General features: G+C 38.8%; 1 protein-coding gene across 3 annotated transcripts; it reads right to left on the bottom strand.

The window, feature by feature from the left end:
* Nucleotides 1-144: 144 nt before the first annotated feature.
* LOC116286756 (bridge-like lipid transfer protein family member 3B) lies at nucleotides 145-19,104 on the bottom strand. Of its 3 annotated transcripts, none has more exons than XM_031693329.2 (10): nucleotides 18,872-19,104; nucleotides 14,492-14,654; nucleotides 12,805-12,843; nucleotides 11,085-11,456; nucleotides 8,875-9,546; nucleotides 7,786-8,125; nucleotides 6,934-7,040; nucleotides 5,563-5,643; nucleotides 4,676-5,005; nucleotides 145-3,951 (listed from the first exon to the last, which is right to left on the bottom strand). In XM_031693329.2, exons 1-10 carry the CDS (start codon nucleotides 18,913-18,915, stop codon nucleotides 1,567-1,569), a joined length of 4,533 nt encoding a protein of 1,510 aa, XP_031549189.1. In that variant the 5' UTR covers nucleotides 18,916-19,104; the 3' UTR covers nucleotides 145-1,566. The 3 variants fall into 3 exon arrangements, with proteins under 3 accessions (XP_031549189.1, XP_031549188.1, XP_031549190.1); XM_031693328.2 differs by lacking the exon at nucleotides 18,872-19,104 and adding an exon at nucleotides 14,772-14,924; XM_031693330.2 differs by lacking the exons at nucleotides 14,492-14,654; nucleotides 18,872-19,104 and adding an exon at nucleotides 13,159-13,278.
* Between the last annotated feature and the right edge of the window lie 580 nt (nucleotides 19,105-19,684).

The following is a 19,684-nucleotide window of genomic DNA, read 5'->3' as shown; positions in this document are numbered from 1 at the left end:
CCCCCCCCCAGCCCACCATTCAAAAAAGAAAATCCCACTGTAACCCAAATACATTTTACACCTCAACCCCCCCCCCCCCCCCCCCATAAAAAATTCAGGTATAAATAATGAATGCACTATAAACTGAATTCATTACTAAGTTAATTATTGATTAGTTGTATATAATTTTGATGTAAAGTATTATCAGCTTGGGTCAATGGTTATCTGTAGCTCCTTGGAGTTGTCAGCAGAATATGGGCTTCCAATGTATACATGAACAAAGGAAAGAAATAATACTCAAGGAAAGATAAAAAAGATAAAAGGAGCAGGATAAGGACAGCTTATAGAGTACAAACACTAAATGTGTGCAATAGTTATCACTATTTAGCAGTAAATAGCACTAATCAAACAGAAGAAAACAATAGAATTAGTATAAGATAAAACTATTTTTCACATATTTATCCATAGAATACCTATATTTCTCCTTTTCGTAAAACTGATATTTTCACATGTGAAAATAACATGTTATTTTCACATGTGAAAATATCGTTAGCATGTGTATTCAAGCTATTAGTTTAAGAATAAAAACTTTTCATAATAATAAAAAGCTTGTTAAGTTGATTTTATGGATAAATATATGATAAACAGAATATTACATGGGCGCTTGGAGATACGAAATTTACCTTCTCGTGTTGAAAATCTCTCGTTTTGAGCTCTTTTCAACACATCTCCGCGCGCCCGTGTTATATCCTCTATTTTAGTGATATCTATGTTGCACACTTTTAGTGTTTGTACTCTATCACGCTTCTCCATAGGATAAGTACACTTGCAGGACAGACAGACACGGACTTTATATGGACCTAAACTCTAAATGAGGTAATTTTCGAATTTTGAATACTTCGTCTATCGTTTCATTTAAGCATAAGATTTCAAAATGAATTTTTTTCCCTAATATTAAAATATCTTCTCAAATAAAACGACGGGACCTTTACGAAACGTATTTTGTCGACTTACCAAAAGAAATACACTCATGATTTTTGTCAGAATGAAATCAGATCTGATGCCGAAGAGTCGCCGATCTACTTACGAATGTCTTTCTAAGCAACGATTATATATCGATTCGTTTCCGATCTACCTAAGCTCTAAATCAAAGCACAGCGAGAGAAGCTGTTGATTAAATGCATGCGGGATGTTTCCGAGCGAATACCGATTTGTTTCCAATCTTTTTGAACGCTAACTCAATACACGGCGAGAGAAGCTGGTTATTAAATGCATACGAGATGTTTCCGAGGGAATACCGATTTGATTCCGATCTTTTTGAACGCTAACTCAATACACAGTGAGACGACCAGTGGAACAAGATGCCGATCACATGCATATGTTTCCGAGCGAATACCGATTTGTTTCTGATCTACTCGCGCACAACTCAATACAGCGAGACAAAATGCCAAATACATGCATACGGGATGTTTCCGAACGAATACCGATTTCTTTCCGATCTACTCGCGAGCAACTCAATACACAGCGAGACAAGCGGTTGATTAAATTCGTGCGGGGTTTCCGACGGAATACAGAACTTTTTCCGATTTATTGGTGCGTCTTTCTCCTAGCTGCCGTACCTCCAGATTGATAAGCAATGACCTTGGCTTGTAGACGATCTTGCTCTCGGTTCGACATCGCCAGCTCGTACTGTAGTCGCTCTATAGTCTTGAGTAACGCCTGACGCTCATCTTGCACGGCGTGCAATGCCGCTCGGGATACCGACAGCTGTGCCTTTATACACTCTCGTTCACTGTCGTTATCTGAACGTGACGAGATGGACTCCGCAAGACTCAGATCGCTGGTAGTGCGTGACAGGCGCGACAGAGACCGACTCAAGTCCCCCCGGAATGGCTCCTCGACTTCTGTTGTACTTCCACCAGCGCCGCTAATTCCGGGGGGAGGATTCAAGGCTTTGATGTGAATAACTTCCTCTTGGTTCCTAAAGATCGAGATGTTTTCAAGGTTGACGTTCAGGGGGAGGGGTGGGGGAGCGGAAAGCAGTCTTGGTGGCTTGTCGTCACGGACACAAAGACTCGAAGACTTCAACTCTACGTAGAAGGGCATTTTGGGATACAGGATCTCGTCATCGAAACACTCACTCAAACTCTCCATGTTACTCATTGATAACGACAAAGCCATGTTGGCCAACTGCACATGCGCAAATCCACGCTCCCCAGCGGACGGTGTATTACGCTCGGCCCCAGGCCCAAACTCTGCTCGGACGCTCACCGAGGGGGGAGAGGTGGGGAGTGGGTGTGGCACTATGGTGGAGCTCTCGTGTGGAGCTTTGAAGGACTTCTGGTTTAAATACTTCTCGAAGATGTGGTTCCCTTTCTCGTCGACTTGAAGATCTTGTAGTGTAACCTTGACCGTGGTGTCATCTCCTTCCATCTGGATACCCAAGTGAAGATCAGTCCCTTCTGCTGTGAATATAGAAACAATCCGACTTGATCTCATACTCCTAGCACTGCTTCTCGCACTAGACTCGACGCTTGTTCCAAGCAGACTACTACTAGTACTAGCATCGCTACCTCGTCGTGCTTTAGTCACAACCTTATCACCATCTTGTGACCAGCCACTTGGGTCACCCATAGGAGAGGTGCTGCAACGCCCTATCTGACCGGTGCCGGAAGTCCCATTAGAGAACGGAAGTAAATCTGCACGGGATGACTTGGACTGTATATTTAACGGAGGGATGTTCTGTTCGTCTTTGGGTGATGGAGAGATTATATCTGTTCTAGTGTCCAGCCCATCGGTTGCTACATCGGGTAACGCAGGCTCTCCGTCAGACACAAACCCCGGGTCTAGATAACTGCTCGCACTACTGTTACCTCTACTGTTGGACAACTCGGGGCCGGGAGGAAGTATTAAACTAACTTCACCCCTTTTAGCGAGCAGCGAGAAGGTGACGTTCCCAGAGGGAACATCCGAGGTACTGGTCGATTCACTGAGGTGCCTCCGTGCCTCGGCACTGAGCTCCTCTTGCATCTTCACCAAAGATTCTTGGAGCCGTAGTAAAAAGATATATTGGAAATGATCAAATTGAACTGTAAAGTGCGCGGGGATGATGGCTAGGGCACTCAAGTCTGCTACTTTTGGCAAGTCCATTGGGTAATCACTTAAGTTTTCTTCTTCATTGCTGGAGTACGACCCAAATCCCTTGCGTAAATTAGGAGCATCTTCATTAGTTGTGTTGGAGCCCCCATGAGGGAAGTTCTCCGACGAGCCTGGTCCTTTATTGGTAACCCGAGACGAGTCCTTCGGATTTTCGTTCCCCGAGATAGTAGTGTCTATTTTATTATTAGTAATCGCAACAGGGATGGATTGATCTAGCCCTCCGTCACTATTCCTGGTGTCACTACCGTGTGAAGATGAATCGACCCCTCCGTTTAACTCTTCCTGGCTCAAAGAACTTAGCGACTGCGAGTTCTTTGACAGACTAGCCACCGGAAAAGACTTGCCAATGATGAAATCATTTTCATGTCTCCCTCTCTTCATGTCCGTCAGGGGGTCGAACCCAACATCCCTCGATCTCGGAGAACCGGGAAGCGAGCTGGTACCTGGTGGACTTATACCAAGTTCTTTCTTTGGTTTTATATCATTGATGCGATTGCCTAGAGTGTTCACGTCTTTAGACCCGTGCTTAAGGTTAGGGCTTGAGTTGGATATATGGATTGCTGCCGAGGTTTGTAGGTGTGAACGCACACATCCGGGAGACGAAGCCACTGACGAAGGCTGTGGTATTCTTCGAGGGTCTTCGTCGTCAGACTGGGTGGGGCTAGGAGGGGTTATTTCTGGGGTGTTTTTAGGTAAAGGGGTACATACCCATAGTCGTAGGGGTATAGCTTCGATGAAGGGCATAGGACGGTTCTTGTTGTTGGTGATGCCCATGAAATCCGCCCAACACTGGTCTGCTGACAAGCACCACACCTGACAAATCAAACACAAGTAAATGTCAGATGAGAAAGATATATATATATATTAGATGAGAAAGATATGCAATGAAAAACTGACATAGAGGTTATTTACTAGCCAGAAGGTTGGGATAGCGAAAACTTTGTCTCAGGTATAAAATAAACGAACCAAGGCCACTAGACCGAAATAGACCTAATCGGCTAACGTGTTGCTATGTACGTTACCACCCAATTCAAACCTTCTGGGAATAGAAGCGTTTGTCTCTACGAATTCAACTGTGAAACCAAAATATAACGAACAATGAAACTAAGTCCCAGAAGGTTTGAATTTGGTGGTAACGTACATAGCAACACGTTAGCCGATTAGGTCTATCCGCTTTCATGGCCGAGGGTTTTCAATATGTCGTCATACTGGTCTTCATCGAAAATACGAATTTTAACTTGCTCAAGAAAAAATTCCTAATGAGCATTATCATCATACTCATGGTCTACAAAATGTTTATTGTAAATTTGGTGTCTCATAATGGCCTGCGTTTAGTGTTACAGGTTAAAACAAACACACCAAATTCCCAGTACGACGTCACGGTCTAAATTATAAACCCTTATAACTTAAAGACGCAACCCTCAAATGAAGGACTTTTTCACCATGCAACTATTCACTTTATATAGAATCAATACTGAAAGTATCGTCTCAGGCAAAACCTATCATTTTATCAACCAGCGTTTCATATTAAACGTACCTGAGAGGGTTTACATGGCCCCGTCGTGTCTGTCCTCAATCCATTCATAAGTCGTTCAATCCTTACAGGGTCATCCACCACACCAAAATCCTTCAACCAGGCCAAGTTACTAAGTGGTCTGACGTCACTGAACTCATTAGGGAACCTGTTGTAATCAGTGTATAGCTTGGACGATGAGAACTGTTGTAGGAGCATCAGGAGCTCTGTTTGAGAGGAGTTGGAGCCTACGCGACTGTTTGTAAGGGCTACCTGTGATATTTGGATCTGGAGGGCCTGGGGTCGAGATTCGCGGTAGTGACAGCCTGCCTCGCTGGGGCAGGGAAGAACAATCTAAATGGATAATGAGAAAAGAGATGGATTGAATTAGGTAAATACAATTGCATACAAACATTCACCTGGAGTTTATGCAATTTTCAATATTGATGGTTTTCAACCATTCCCAAGAGAATTGAATAACAATAGACAAGGCGGCCATGTTGGAGGATATAACAAAAGAATTCATTGACAATTCTTTTGTTAAGTCCCTCCAACATGGCCGCCGTGAAAACCATCAATATGTATGAACACTGTACTTGAGAATAGTCCCTCTTATAGTTCCCTGCGCCATCTTGAAAGGTAGCCGTGCCTTTGCATCGAAGCGAGACGAACGGTGAGCTTGCAATGATAGAGACATGTGAATAATTGTTCAAGGTCTCTATCATTGCAAGCTCGCCGTTCTCCTCACTTTGATGCAAAGGCACGGCTACCTTTCAAGATGGTGCAAGGAACTGTGAAGGGGACTATTGCTTGCCCGTCAAAAATGTAAAATGTGTAGACTAAATACTGCAGATAATGTTGCACCGTGTGTCTGTGCTTGACAGCACTTTAGAGCACCTCATGACACATACCTTTGGCATTAAAGCTTCAAATCTGATATCTACGTGTGAAGGTCTTGAGGGCTGCTGGGCTTGTAAACCACAAGAAGAATCCTGAAGGAATAAAAAACAATACTTATATATTTTTGAAATATCATTTCACAGAGGGAAAGAAAAGAAGTAGAGGTTTGCCTTGATGCTTTCCCATTTCAGAACACGTTATTCTCTTGAGAATAAGATACTTTGTTTTATTATATAATTACCAATGAAATATCTATTTTTCTCTATTTCGAAAAATTGATATCTTCACACGTGAAAATAACATGTTATTTTCACGTGTGAAAATAACACCATTGCGATGGCTATTCAAAAATACACGGAAAGAATTGCCTGAAAAAGCCAAAACATACTTCATTGATAATTATTTAATAAACAGAATATTACATGGGCGCTTGGAGATACGAAATTTATCTTCTCGTGTTGAAAATCTCTCACTCTTTCGCTACGCTCACTCGTGAGAGATCTTTTCAACACTCGAAGATAAATTTCGTATCTCCTCGCGCCCATGTAATATCCTCTATTTATATCTACAGTCAATTCAAAAAATGTTGTCGTCGACCAGCTCAAGCCTACGCGACTGGACCGAAAGGAACTCTGGGTAGCAATCATTGAAGCCGAGTTGACTCCATAATTTTATCTGACTAGTTATGCCTGGTTTACAGCACGGACCTTCGTAGGCGAGCGGGAAGTGTCGAAGGAGACTTTTTTTTAATGCCTTCATATTTTCGAAACTGTGAACTGAATCATAACTGCTTTGTTTTCCTTTCCCTAAACCCAAATGCATGCATTTGATGGATTGTTTCTGGCCATTATTATATTATTACTAGCGGGAACAATTAATTCAGAACGAATATTTAACCGCTTCAGTGATTTTTACCCATATTCCTTTCGGTCCAGTCGCGTAGGCTTGAGCCGGTCGACGACAACGTTTTTTGAATTGACTGTATATTTATGTGTCTTCTCATGTGCAACCGTTAAACAAAGAAATGATACTCTAGGGAATGACACATGGTCTTGAGAATAAGTTTCTTTGTTTGAGTTGTGTATCCATATTCATGTGTCTTCTCGTGTACAACCGTTAAACAAAGAAATGATACTCTAGGGAATGACACATGGTCTTGAGAATAAGTTTCTTTGTTTGAGTTGTGTATCCATATTCATGTGTCTTCTCGTGTACAACCGTTAAACAAAGAAATAATACTCTAGGGAATGACACGTGCTCTGGAATGGAATTTATTCTTTACAGAGGTCTATTGTAACTCAATTGTTAGCCATTGGCTAATAAGTGCTACTCTTTTAGGAAAAGGGCTATTCAATAAGGCAGACGAATGAAGCAAAACTTACCCCAACACTGAAAATAGTCCTAAGAAACCGGTTAAACCAGATACATGTGGTTGTATCCAGTGTTAGCTGTACTGGGTTCAACTGGACAAACAGGTTTGGAGTTGGAACTAGAAATCAAGAAAAACTGGTTCACAATACATTGAAGTTAATGAAAAAGGTGACAAACGAACAAGTAGACAGACAGACAGACTGATGGACAGACAGACTGATGGACAGACTGTGTCAGGTCAGCCAGACAGTTATTTCTTTAGTTAAGCAAGAAACACAGAGTGTTAGTCACTGAGAAAATCCTATGGTCACTGGGATGGACTGATAGATAGAAAGACGGACAAGCAGGTTGGCAAACAGACAAGCAGACAGCCTCACAGGCAGACAGACAGACAGACGGACAGACTGTGTCAGGTCAGCCAGACAGTTATTTCTTTAGTTAAGCAAGAAACACAGTGTTAGTCACTGAGAAAATCCTATGGTCACTGGGATGGACTGATAGATAGAAAGATAGACAAGCAGGTTAGCAAACAAACAAGCAGACAGCCTCACAGGCAGACAGACAGACAGAAACAAGCAGCTTGACAGGCAGACAGACAGACAAACAAGTAGCTTGACAGGCAGACAGACAGACAAACAAGTAGCTTGACCGACTGACAGACAGACAGACAAGAAGCTTGACAGCTGACAGGCAGACAGACAGACAAAAACAAGCAGCTTGACAGGCAGACAGACAGACAAACAAGTGGCTTGACTGACTGACAGACAGACAGACAGACAGACAAGAAGCTTGGCAGGCTGACAGGCTGACAGACAAGCAGCTTGACAGGCAGATAGACAAAATACTCAAATAAGAAGTAGTACCTGGTGATGTTATGCCAGTGGGGTAATAGTACTGAGTATAATCAACCTGGAAAGCTGGCATATCACTGGGTAGATAAAGAGCCTTCTTATCAGACGACAAGAATGCAACACCCTCATCAGGTGCATTGTACGTCGTGACAGGCATGATTGAAAACTCTTCACATCGAACCAAATAACAGTTTTCGTACATGAACACTGGGCGGCGCTGACTTTGTGTCTGTCCGATACGTTGGTGTTGTGGGCTGGGTGGGGTAGACCTGTGGGATGGGTTAGGAGAAGGTGGTGGAGGATGGTGGCGTGCAGGGGCTGGTGGTGAAGGGCTATCTGTACTGGATGTTCCCTGAAAAATATAAACACCAAGTTTTAGGTAAACAATAAAACTCATAAGTGGAAATAAAGCTTTTATAAATTCCTTCAAATTTTGTCAAGTCAGAATCTTCCCTGAAACAATCTCTGGGCTGATCTAAGTCAGGGCATGGCTAACTCACAGATAGAACCTTAAAACAACCTCTGTGCTGATCTAAGTCAGGGCATGACTAACTCACAGATAGAACCCTGAAACAACCTCTGGGCTGATCTAAGTCAAGGCATGGCTAACTCACAGATCGAATCCTGAAGCAACCTCTGGGCTGTTCTAAGTCAGGGCACAGCTAACCCACAGATCAAATTGGAATTTAGCATACGGTTGTACAGAGGGAGGAAAAACAAAAAACCTGGGGAACCCTCAAATCGAGGGAGAAACATACTAAACTTTACTCACATGTATTGTTGAGTCAAAAACATGAAAAAAAACCCCACATAACTACAGCATCAAACCATGTGAAATCCTACAAGTTATCAGTTTTGTTATAAGGCCAAACAAAAAAATAAGTGTTTCCTGTTGAGCAACTAACCCTAATTTTCTTGCCAATTTTTGCCGATCCTAATATTTTTTTCCCAAATGCACCACAGGGTTCCCAGTAAGCTCATTTCCACTGTTGTATCAGTAAAAAGAAAAAAAGAACGAACCTACTGACCCCAATTATTTTTCTCATGCAACGAGAAACACACTTATTTTTTTGTTTGGCCTAATCAAATAATTAAACTCACCTCAGCTTTACTTCTTGTGGGCCTCGTCGCCATCCCATCTGGCGTTGGCACCTTCCTACTCTTAACATTATTCCTAAATGTATTAAGTAACTGGTTAACCCAGTATGCACGAGTAAGTGATGCCTCATTATGGCACACCCATTTAGTCCTAGACGTCCCTGCTAAGTGATACGGATAATTATCAATTGCTAGTTTATTGATATGTATCTGCATGGCCCCGCCCGCCAGGGAGTCGGTACCATTTTCCTTGTCCTTTTCATTTGAGTCGTCGCATAGATGTAAATCAATTTGTCCAGTTCGCAAGTGATATGACGTTTCAAGTAGATCATGCTTTGAGAAATCAGAGCCTTGGTCTGAGTCAGGATTATTCTGTAGATTTGAGGAGGTATATTGCAGTGGCGCCTGTTGCTGGGTGGTCTGTCCGGGTGTCACTCCATTGGGTGTCGGTTCTTTCTTTGCTCCCGATTTTTCAATAGCTTTATTTATTGAATTCATAAAAGTTACTAAAGCTTGGAGTTGTGATTGACTCAGTACCCATAATATGTCATCGAGTAATAGCTCTAGATGCGCTGATACTACAGAACAATCTTCAAGCTTCTTTTTGATGGTTATATGAAGTGCTGATTGACTAGTGATTAGTCTGATTGGTGAAGATTTTTCTTTGCAGTTTTCCTATGTCAAGTAAAAACCAAAAATTTTTTAGGTTAGTGGAGAGTTATGTATGTACACTCAATAATAATTGTAAAATCATTGTTGTGTCGAAAAGGACTTGTTGAAAACATAGAACATAGAAGCTGAGAATGAAAGGTATTCAGCGAAATGACACAGTTATCCTCTGATGTATTCATTTGAAATAACACAGCCAATTATGAAACAAGTGTTAAAAACTGCCTCCATGCTTTCCGTCAGTGCAATTTTATATGAATATTCCAGGTGCTGCATCACTAGATACATCTAATACAGGGGCTGATCCAGGGGAGGGGTGCAGGGGGTGCGCACCCCTCCCTGGTTCCACTTTGTGCCCCTACTTCAAAGATAACCAATACTGTTTTTCCCTTTGATTCTAAGGGGTGCACCCCTCCCTGGGTTAACTTTGTGCACAGCACCCCTCCCTAAACAAAATCCTGGATCTGCCCCTGTAATAAGGAATTATTACTTATGTACTTTCCATGTAACATTTTGGTCTCAGTTTCTATGTTCTATGTTTTTGAACAACAACAAACAACAACAACAATGATTATCATTAATAATAGTAATTTTACAAGAAATATAAGGGAGATTAAGGTGACTGCCTACTTTTGGAAATTGATTTAAGCTTTTTTTAAAACTTTGATTTTCCGAATTGAAATTTAATGCTGATTCCAAATCTGGAAAGAAAAATAGGGTATCCCGAGCTTGTTTTCGAGATAATCAGCATTTAATGGGAGCCTACGCAAGAGCTTTTGGAGTAAAACTTGCGCTACCGGAAGTGATTAGAAAAAAATTAAGATTCATAAGATAAGAGTTATTTGCAGACTATATGATTGCACGAACGAAGGCTAGTCAATCCTTCTACAATAATACATGGATATTTTCGACAAAAAGACAGAGAGATACATTGATTTGTCATATTTTGTAGTTTCGGTGCTCTTGAAAAATCTCATAAAGTCGAACAAAAATCCCTACAAAAATCTATTTTTTCACGTGTTCCTGATTTAAACTTTTCCTAAAATGTTGATATAACCTAGATTTTTAGGAGTTTTTTCGAATGAGCTATCAAAAAATATAGAGTCCCGTGCAAAATTTGAGGGTTTTGCCCCGTTGAAGCTCAAAACGCGTATGGTTCTTCAATAAAATCTTGTAGATTTTTCAGCGGTTTTTGAGCGCGCGCTCATCGTGAGCTCAATTCGAACGTTCAAAAGTAGGCAGCCACCTTAAAGAACAACGTTTCAGGGTCATCTTGACTCCATCTTCATGTTAATTTTGAGTAATTATCATTATTATTAATTAACTAATAATAATAATAATAATTAATAATTAACATTAATATATTATTATTATTAATTAACTGTAAGTAAAATGTTCAAAGTGCTAACACTAAATATATAACATGATCTTGTTTGATCAAAATAATAATAATAATATCTAATAAGAGAGAATAGGCGAGTGAGGGGTGGTGTTTCTTATGTAATTATTTTACTCTCAATATGATATATTTATAAGGTACTTACAGGTACTATCGCATTAGCATCAATCCTCAAAGTTGACCAATGAATTTCCTTAAATGTCAACACCTCTCCTCTCCCTTCATCCTTAATGCGAGTATTCCGCAGATCATCCGGCTTCCATTCTGGTGTTGTACTTTGAATTATGAGACGAGATATCTGGACGCTTGCCTGGAATTGTAACGACTTGAATGATATGTTGACTGAGTTCATTTGGACGAACATTCCATCTACGACTTTCTCAACAAATCCGTAGCGGTTGGGCTGCTTCTCCTTGGTTGGTGGAGGCGGAGGAAGAGGAGTGCGTGGTGGGATGGAAGTTGAATTTGTGTGGGTCAGGATTACTTCTTCCATGTCAATCTCTACACAGTCTAAGTACTGTAAGATAATAATGGTCAATTATCAAAATTATTGAATGGATGGATGGATGGATGGATGGATGGATGAAAATAGGAATAGTGAGAGACAGATTAACAGACTAAAACAAGTAAAAAAGTAAACAAACAAAGCAATAAGTAAACAAGTTGAGGAATGAAAGAACGACAGATTGACTGAAGGTGTGACGGTGGAAGAACAGCCACTCTGTGGAGTCCACTGTTAATTCCTATTTATTATTATTAATACTATTATTATTATTATTATCATCATTATTATTATTAGAGTGCAAACAATTAATCCGTGAAACACTAATTACTAAATAGTGCAAAATAGTGCTTCGACAATAGAAAACAATGGAATTTGCATAAAATTGTGCTATTTAGTATTACTAAAGTTTCACGGTTATATTGTTTGCACTCTATTATTATCATTATTATTAATATTATTATCATTATTATTATTATTATTATTATCATTATTATCATTATTATTACTATGGCATCTTTTTTTCTTTCTGTCATTTCAATTTACAATAACAAGTGGGACGAACCTAGGCTTTGTTACAGTTTAGCAGTATTGCTGTTATTTCTTTCTTAGGTTGTGTAATTATTATTATTTATTATTACCATTATTAATATTATTATTATTATTGTTGTTGCAGAGGACGTTAGTCATAGATTGATTGCCAACCAATACCATTCAAACTTTTATTGAATGTACAGTTTGTTACTAAGTCATTAAAGAATTTAGTTGTCGTGGTTACATGGGGTAATAAGTTGGTATGACAGTTTCAATCATTATGCAGTGAGTTGCTTGATTTCTCTCAGGTTAAGGACAGCTATTTGTCTTATAGTAGTATTAGACCTACAGTAATTTCACCTTATAAATACTTCCCCAAAGTCATAATGGACTCTTTTCAACATTGTCTTTATTGTTAATCGAAGTATTATGATCATCCGGGTGGACGTAGTCCTGAGAAGGACTGTTTGATGTGAGTGACGTTTCGACAACCTGAACGGAAGTCATCTTCAGAGTCAAGTGAAGAATAAAAGTCAGATTGGTCATATTTATACTGCCTTCTCAGGACTACATCCAACCGGATGATCATAATACTTCGATTAACATTCATTCACCAGGGTTCAGACCGTTCTATACAATATTGTCTTTATTGCAAGGCTAATGTAATAATACGGAAAAAAAATCACAGCTTTTCTCAATGAGATTTGAGGCATTTCTTTTGTATTTCCAAGTTACCCTCACATTTAAGACAATTTATTTTTAAGAAGTGTCCATTAATAACATTACAGTTGATAATATTGATGATCAATTGATCCATCTTCAACCTTACCAGGCATATTGGATCTGTCTTGAGCTTAGTCCAGTGAATCTATAAACAAAAAATAAGCATACAGTAAGTTATGGTTACGGTTATAATAGAACCTTTATTTAAACAGGGTAGCCCATTCAGCCAAAAGCTGGTATCCAGGTGGGCCTATGAGTGTATTAGCTCACGGCTAAGCATCTGATAATGCTACACCATTAGCTTAATTGGTAAGAGTGTCGGTCTGTTTTCCAGGAGTTTGTGGTTCAAGTTCTGGCTGGACCAACACTCAGGGTCTTAAGATACCTAAGGGGAAGTTGCTGCCTTTACTATCAAAATGGTGCAAGAAAACCCTTGATTAGCTAGGAAAGTAATACGTACAGTATTTTTGACATAAACAGTGTGCTTGATGACAAGTTGCCTCTAGCCACCTGCTACTCAATGGGCACTGAGTTACTCTGGAAAAAAATCTTCATCAAGTAATCCTTTTGGAAATTCCATAAGGGTTGGTTCTGTGAGTTAGCCATGCCCTGACTTAGATCAGCCCAGAAGTTGTTTCAGGGTTTGATCTGTGAGTTAGCCATTCTAACCATGTAGATTATTAGAGTAACAGCCTCTGGGCTGATCTAAGTCAGAGCATATGCCCTGACTTAGATCAGCCCAGAGGCTGTTACTCTAATAATCTACATGGTTAGAATTTTAGAAAAATGAAATAATGGAATAGGGTGTTTTAAATTTCACTATCCACTTCTGTTCAAAGTGAATATTATTGATAAGCTTTCATTCATATTTGAAGGGATTTTCCATTATTAATTCAATATGCTTATTCAAGCATGATCTAAATAATATTAACAAAAGCTCATACGAGGTAAAAAGTTAAAAACCTACAGTCTCTACTGAATTTGTAGATGAGATTTTCCATCAAATGCCTAAGCCCAAAGAATGTAATGTATACATTTTACAAATATATATAAACGTAAGTGCTTATTAAATAAATATTCCATAACTGATCGCGGTTGAATAATGAAGAGAAAGGTTTTCAAATCGCAAGAGCAATCATTCATAATGATTATTCAAAATCTTTTGTTCTTGAATGATTTAGGTTTTGTCCCAAATGGCTTGTAGTCTAGTCGAGTTCGACTTAATTCTATTGAGGGAAAAAAACAACAGAAAACTAGCCATAAAAAAGGGCGTTTGGTTTGTGTTCACTGACAAGATTATAACTCATAAGATAAGAACTTGTAAATTCTAGTTTCTTTAATTACGAGAGAGGAATAAATTAAGAGTGAAAAACCTTGAGTCATTCTTTTACACTGAACTGAAACTAAATATTGTCACTCAAAATCCTTATAATTTTGTCCAAACATCCTGAGAATTTTTAACTGGATCTTAAGTTTAATGTTTCCTAAGGTAATATAGTTGGTAAAACAAAGATATCTAGGATCGGCAGATAATAAAAACACTATTATTGAGGGGATATATAACTTGAATTCTCGTTAACTAATTCTTAATGGGAGAAGCAACGTGAGCTTTGACAGAAACCAAAACAAGTCGACGCGACGTTGAAACTCGAATCTTAAACCACGAAATATTAAAAATAATAAGAAAATATCAAGAGGTTAGACTCAAGAGATCGTGAACTCCCTTAGTAAGGATTGTCAAACGTAATAAAGATTTCAAAATGGTTTTACTTGAGGGTGAACTGAAGGGTTACCTTCGCGGAAATCTTGTTGCAGACAGCCTTTGTGATACGAAGCCACGGAGGCAATTCTAATAAATCTGAGATGATTTTTTCATCGAGCTCCAAGTTGTGTAACTCTCCTTCACCCTTGAGAAACTTCACACTGATTTTATTCGGCGAGAAGTTCTTCGTAAACCTGTTAAAAAAGGAAAATTTGGAATCAAACTCAACCAAAACTTCAAGATTTTCTTCAAGAATCAAGGTGTAATAGCCATTTGTCGTTGCATTATCACTGAAATTTCTCCATTTTTACCTTGCTAACTGCTTAGCAATTTGATTCTTGACTAAGCTAGACATGTTTTCTAGCTTTTAGTTTAAAAGCTAGGTTTCCAAATGTTTTTTCACCGGCATTTTAAGGTTTTTTCTCAGCCTGTGTTTGTATTGCTTCCATTCTTAGTCACGGAGAAGCACACAGCGCCTGCGTATCGTCCACCAGCTAATGCCTCTTTTAGGAGAGTGACGTAATTCGGACACCTGAACTTTGACAGGGGTACACTTTTAGGGTGTGGTTTTTGGGGTGATGCCATTTCGGTCGATGTGTTAAGGGTACCACTATTGATCAGCTAATCCTATAGCGTCTTTTTCAACAACAAAACTCTCACAACTGAAGAGTTTTACTCGAGTTTGGACGAGACAAATTTTCGCGACCTAAGTCGATCAAGACTCGATTCGTTTTCTTCCTGATTCTTTAAAAAAGAAAATTTAAAAAAAATTTCTTCAGGCAATTGACCATAATATTAAGTCGTTGGTTTTTGAATTTGCAGTGGTTTTGTTTATGACTTTTGGGAGTGAATAGGCTTGTAACCTGTTATGAGATCAACACTCGCGCGGCTGGCACTAAGCTCATGCACTTCACACCTTTTCTGAAGCCAAATGAAACCTTGTTTCTCATGGAGAAAAAACTGTCTTGCTTTTTATCACGGTTGTAAATTTTAGACCCATTCATACCACTGGAAATATGCATGACTTTTACAAAGAAATTTTCCTGGAACAAAGATAGATTTTTATACTCGAAATGACACTGACTAGTCTTCAAGATCTGTCAAGTTTAAAAGTATACACACTTGTCCCTCTTTTGTTTTTCTTTTTGCAGGTACAAATGGCTTTCGTGGATTCTTGCTCAGACCCGTTCTAAAACGAAAGCTTTTGATGCAATTAAAGTAGCGTTTCGATTGCCCACTTAAAAAATGGAGGGCTCTATGCTAATGCCCTCCGAGCTGGGAGCGTATTGTACGAAGTTGAGATTCATCTTATTATCATCATTAAACTTTAATGATTTGAAAATATAAATGGCATGGCGTTGAAAACACCAGGACAGTAACGAGAAAAGAGAATAATATGAAATTTAGAATTCTATCACACGAGATGAAAAATATTGTTTTGAGAGAATTTGACAATCCCATTAAGTTGTTCTTGGCTTGGGTTGCCTGTGGCGAAAGCACAGGAAACCCAAAGATGAGACGCAGAGACGAACCACGGAATGACCTTCAATAACCTTGTTCGATAAACGACCTTATCAGATCGCTTGGATTAAAATTCTGAGATAAATCTCTTAATTAATTAATATAATTTATTTTCTTCCCTACGTGGGTTTTTGTTGGTGCTCTTTGACCGCATTGATTTATTTAGGGCGGTTTTTGAATGAGTGGGAGACGATAGGGCAAATTAGCTGCCACTACGTCTTGCCAGCTGTCTATTGCTGGAAGACAATGAAAAGCCGTTTCAATGCTACGGCATGTCGTACCGTATATGTGCTGTAGGTCAGTACCTTATGTTTCCCACTTATACAATAACCATCCTTATGGGAAACCATTTCAGTGTTACGGCATGTCGTACCGTGTGTGTACTGTAAGTCATTACCGTACGTTTCCCACTTATGCGATGAACCATCCTTATGGGAAGCCATTTCAATGTTACGTCATGTCGTACCGTGTATGTATTGTAAGTCAATACCGTACGTTTCCCACTCATACGATAACCATCCTTATGGGAAGCCATGTCAATGTTACGGCATGTCGTACAGTGTATACATGCTGTAAGTCAGTATCTTACGTTTGCCACTCATACGAAAAACGCTCTATTTGAAAGGCAAAATACTTACAAATTTAATTGAAGAAAAAACTTTCTAATCGATGCCCCGAAACAACCTTTGGGCAGACCAAAGTTAGGATATTGCTAACTCACAGGCGAATTGAAATTTAACGTTTTGGGTTCTGCGTAGAGAGAAAAACTGAAGAACCTGGAGAAAAACCCCTGAAGTCGAGGGAGAGACCTGGCAATCTCTACTCATATGTGATAAGTAGGTGAGTAAGTCTATTGCCGATACTTGGACGATCTCAATGTACAAAATTCGTCCACTTGACGCGTGGTTTGTATGGGAAATCGAACGATCTCGAGTACAATTCGGAATTTATAGGTACAAGTGCTGTTTTGAAAATTTTCAAAATTGGAGGGAACTTTTAGGCGAGTTCAATTTGAGAACTTTCAAAACATCACCAGTATCTATAAATTCCGAATTGTAAGAGAAGATTGTGCGATTTTTTGTTTATAATACACTCAAAAAAATTGAGCAACTTAATTGGGACTCTACAGAGTCCAATTTGGAATTTAATTGTACTCCTCTTGTCCAATCAGAATCGAGTAATTTTGTAAGGTGTATTATAGGTGGCTAATGGAATCGGTGAGATAAGAATGTATCATTCATCAGTCATTAACGAGGTTGAGGTAAAAATGGGATCAATTTGGTATTGCAGTGCATCGTGGGACCGTTTAAGTCCCTGGCTAAACGAGGAATCATGTTTACAGAAACATGTTTCCTAAGGTGGCAAAACTGTCAGGAAACATCGGGAAACAATGTTTCCATGCGTCTTGGAAACATGAAATGTTTCTGCCGCACAGCAAAAACATTTTTTGCGTCTTGGAAGCAAAATTTGTTGCACGCAGCAATGTTTCGCATGTGGCTAAACTGGGAAACATCGAGGAAACATGCGCGCGGTAAAGATGTTTCTGGATACACGTTTCCTCGTTTAGCCACGGCCTTAGAGAACATATTTTCAAGATTGCGTCTATTCCGTCCCTCGAACGGTCCCACAATGCACTGCAATGCTAACTCAACCCAATTTTAACATGCCTTCAGGAAAATCCTGTTTTGCTTAACCCATGAAATAGTTAGTAGACTTCTGACGTTAGTCTAACATGTAATTTCTTTACGGGTTAAGTAGAATTACCCTATCAAGTTGAATTAGTTTATACTAGTTACAGAAGAAGAAAAGTGTCATCTAGGAAAACAATGCTCGTTCATTGGCCATCAAGTACTCAGTGAAAAAGTGTGCCTGGGACTAATTCTTGTGTGCTGCAGAGAGGCCAGGTAGGTTAGTCCACTTTGCAACATAATAGCCATGAGATACTTTCTCGTTAGAAACTACTTACTACTCTAGATTTAAAGACATCAGTCTTTAAAATGAAAGAAAAAATGGAAGATATAATTGAAAGAACGGATAGGAAGAAAGTGCGATGGACCGGGAGGAAGAGATGAAGTATGGAAAACTCAGTAAAGAAAGAAAGATTTAAGGAACGAACGAACGAAAGAGCAAGGAAATAAAGAAAGAAAAATGAATGGATGAATGAATGAATAAGTGCGGCAATGTGTAAGTCAGGGAGCGAATTATCTAAATGAAACTTGTAATGGAGTATAGCTACGAAGATTCCCAAAGCTTTTATCTTTAAAAATGTTGTTAGAACGTTTGCTACATTACGGAATACAGTTTTTATTTTTATGATTTCTTAAGGTGTCCTAAATGTATTATCGACAACTCAACTTTTATTTTAAAATTTTGATAAAAGATAAGGAAAATTTTTTGGGTACATTTTTTATTTGTTTTTCTGCTAATATGTTGTTATATTAATATTTTCCTCCAGTCGTAAAATATGAATTTTTTACGTACGAAATAAATAAACGAAACATTGGCCGGTTGAAGTTTGAATTCAATAACAAAAATATATAAAAAATAAATGCAATTTAAACGATTCTCCATGGAGAATTGAAACTTTGAGCTGATACTATGTGGTCGCTACGGCCCTTGACTGAAAAATCAAACCCCTCTCAAACGTAATTATCTTTCCCTAAGCATAACTTGGTAAAGAAAATATATGTTGACAATTAACGATAGATTCGTACGGCAAAAATATTTAGAGTTTGTGGCGTCCAATTCTGAATAATATTTCGAAAAATAAGCGAGCTGTTCGCACGAACTTGCATTTACAAATGTTTATTTGAATCTGGAATTCATTCTCCCGAGTGTCTATATCTTGAAAGTTTGAAGTAATCTAAGAGAAAAATGATATTTTACCTACCCAAATAAAGCTTGTAGAACTTGGAGTTTGGCAGAGATATTCATGATCGTAAATTTTTCGACATTCGTTGTAAATAACAAACTGGAATCCTATTAGATATCATTCCTTCACGTTCAGCGTTGTCCCGGCTTGAAACTCCTTAAGAGTTGCCATGTTTCTACGTTTAAGAGGAATAAATCTAAAGAGAAAGAGTTTTACGTCGATAATCGTGATTCTAGACATTATCAGTGTTGAAATGAGTCATTCGTCATATCAAATTCTTTTGTTTTTGAATCGTTTCTTTCATAGGAGGAATTCAGCCCATTTATTTTGGTTGATAAACCACAAAAGTTATAAATATTTGATGGTTTGTGTCGACACCGTGAGTAAGAAACACTCTTGAAGTTACACAATATATTTAATAAACTAAAAAAAATTGATTAAATAAAAACTCGAGCACTTATACTTCGAAAAATCCTGCCAAAATCAAAAATAGTAAAAATACTTTTACATAGTAAATTTCTAGAACTCTACGATTTTTTTGTTTTTCGGTAAAAATTACTAAAAAATTTAAGGAAACGCGTTCCTTTAAAAGTTAATGAAGTTTTAATTTTTTTCCCCTGAAATTCTTATAAACCTCTCGTAATCGACCATCCTTGGTGTCATGTAAAGGTGGTCGCTTACAGATATTCTCTTATAAACCTTTCGTAATCGACCATCCTTGTGTCATGTAAAGGTGGTCGCTTACAGAAGGTTTCGTCTTATAAACCTCTCGCGTAATCGACCATCCTCAGTGTCACGTAAAGGTGGTCGCTTAGAGGTGTTCTCTTATAA

Source organism: Actinia tenebrosa, unplaced genomic scaffold (genome assembly GCF_029948245.1).
Source record: "Actinia tenebrosa isolate PJP-AT-01 unplaced genomic scaffold, QUT_ActTen_1.0 PGA_scaffold7__59_contigs__length_16204524, whole genome shotgun sequence".
Lineage (NCBI taxonomy): Eukaryota > Metazoa > Cnidaria > Anthozoa > Actiniaria > Actiniidae > Actinia > Actinia tenebrosa.
The sequence above is the reverse complement of the archived record's forward strand: the minus strand, read 5'-3'. Positions and strand labels throughout refer to the sequence as shown.

Excerpts from the sequence above, each read along its gene's own strand:
- LOC116286756 (XM_031693329.2), bottom strand. The coding sequence starts at position 18,915 with ATGAATATCTCTGCCAAACTCCAAGTTCTACAAGCTTTATTTGG. Across the intron at positions 5,644-6,933 it reads GGACTATTTTCAGTGTTGGG|GATTCTTCTTGTGGTTTACA; the intron begins GTAAGTTTTGCT and ends TTATTCCTTCAG. Across the intron at positions 3,952-4,675 it reads GGCCATGTAAACCCTCTCAG|GTGTGGTGCTTGTCAGCAGA; the intron begins GTACGTTTAATA and ends TTGATTTGTCAG.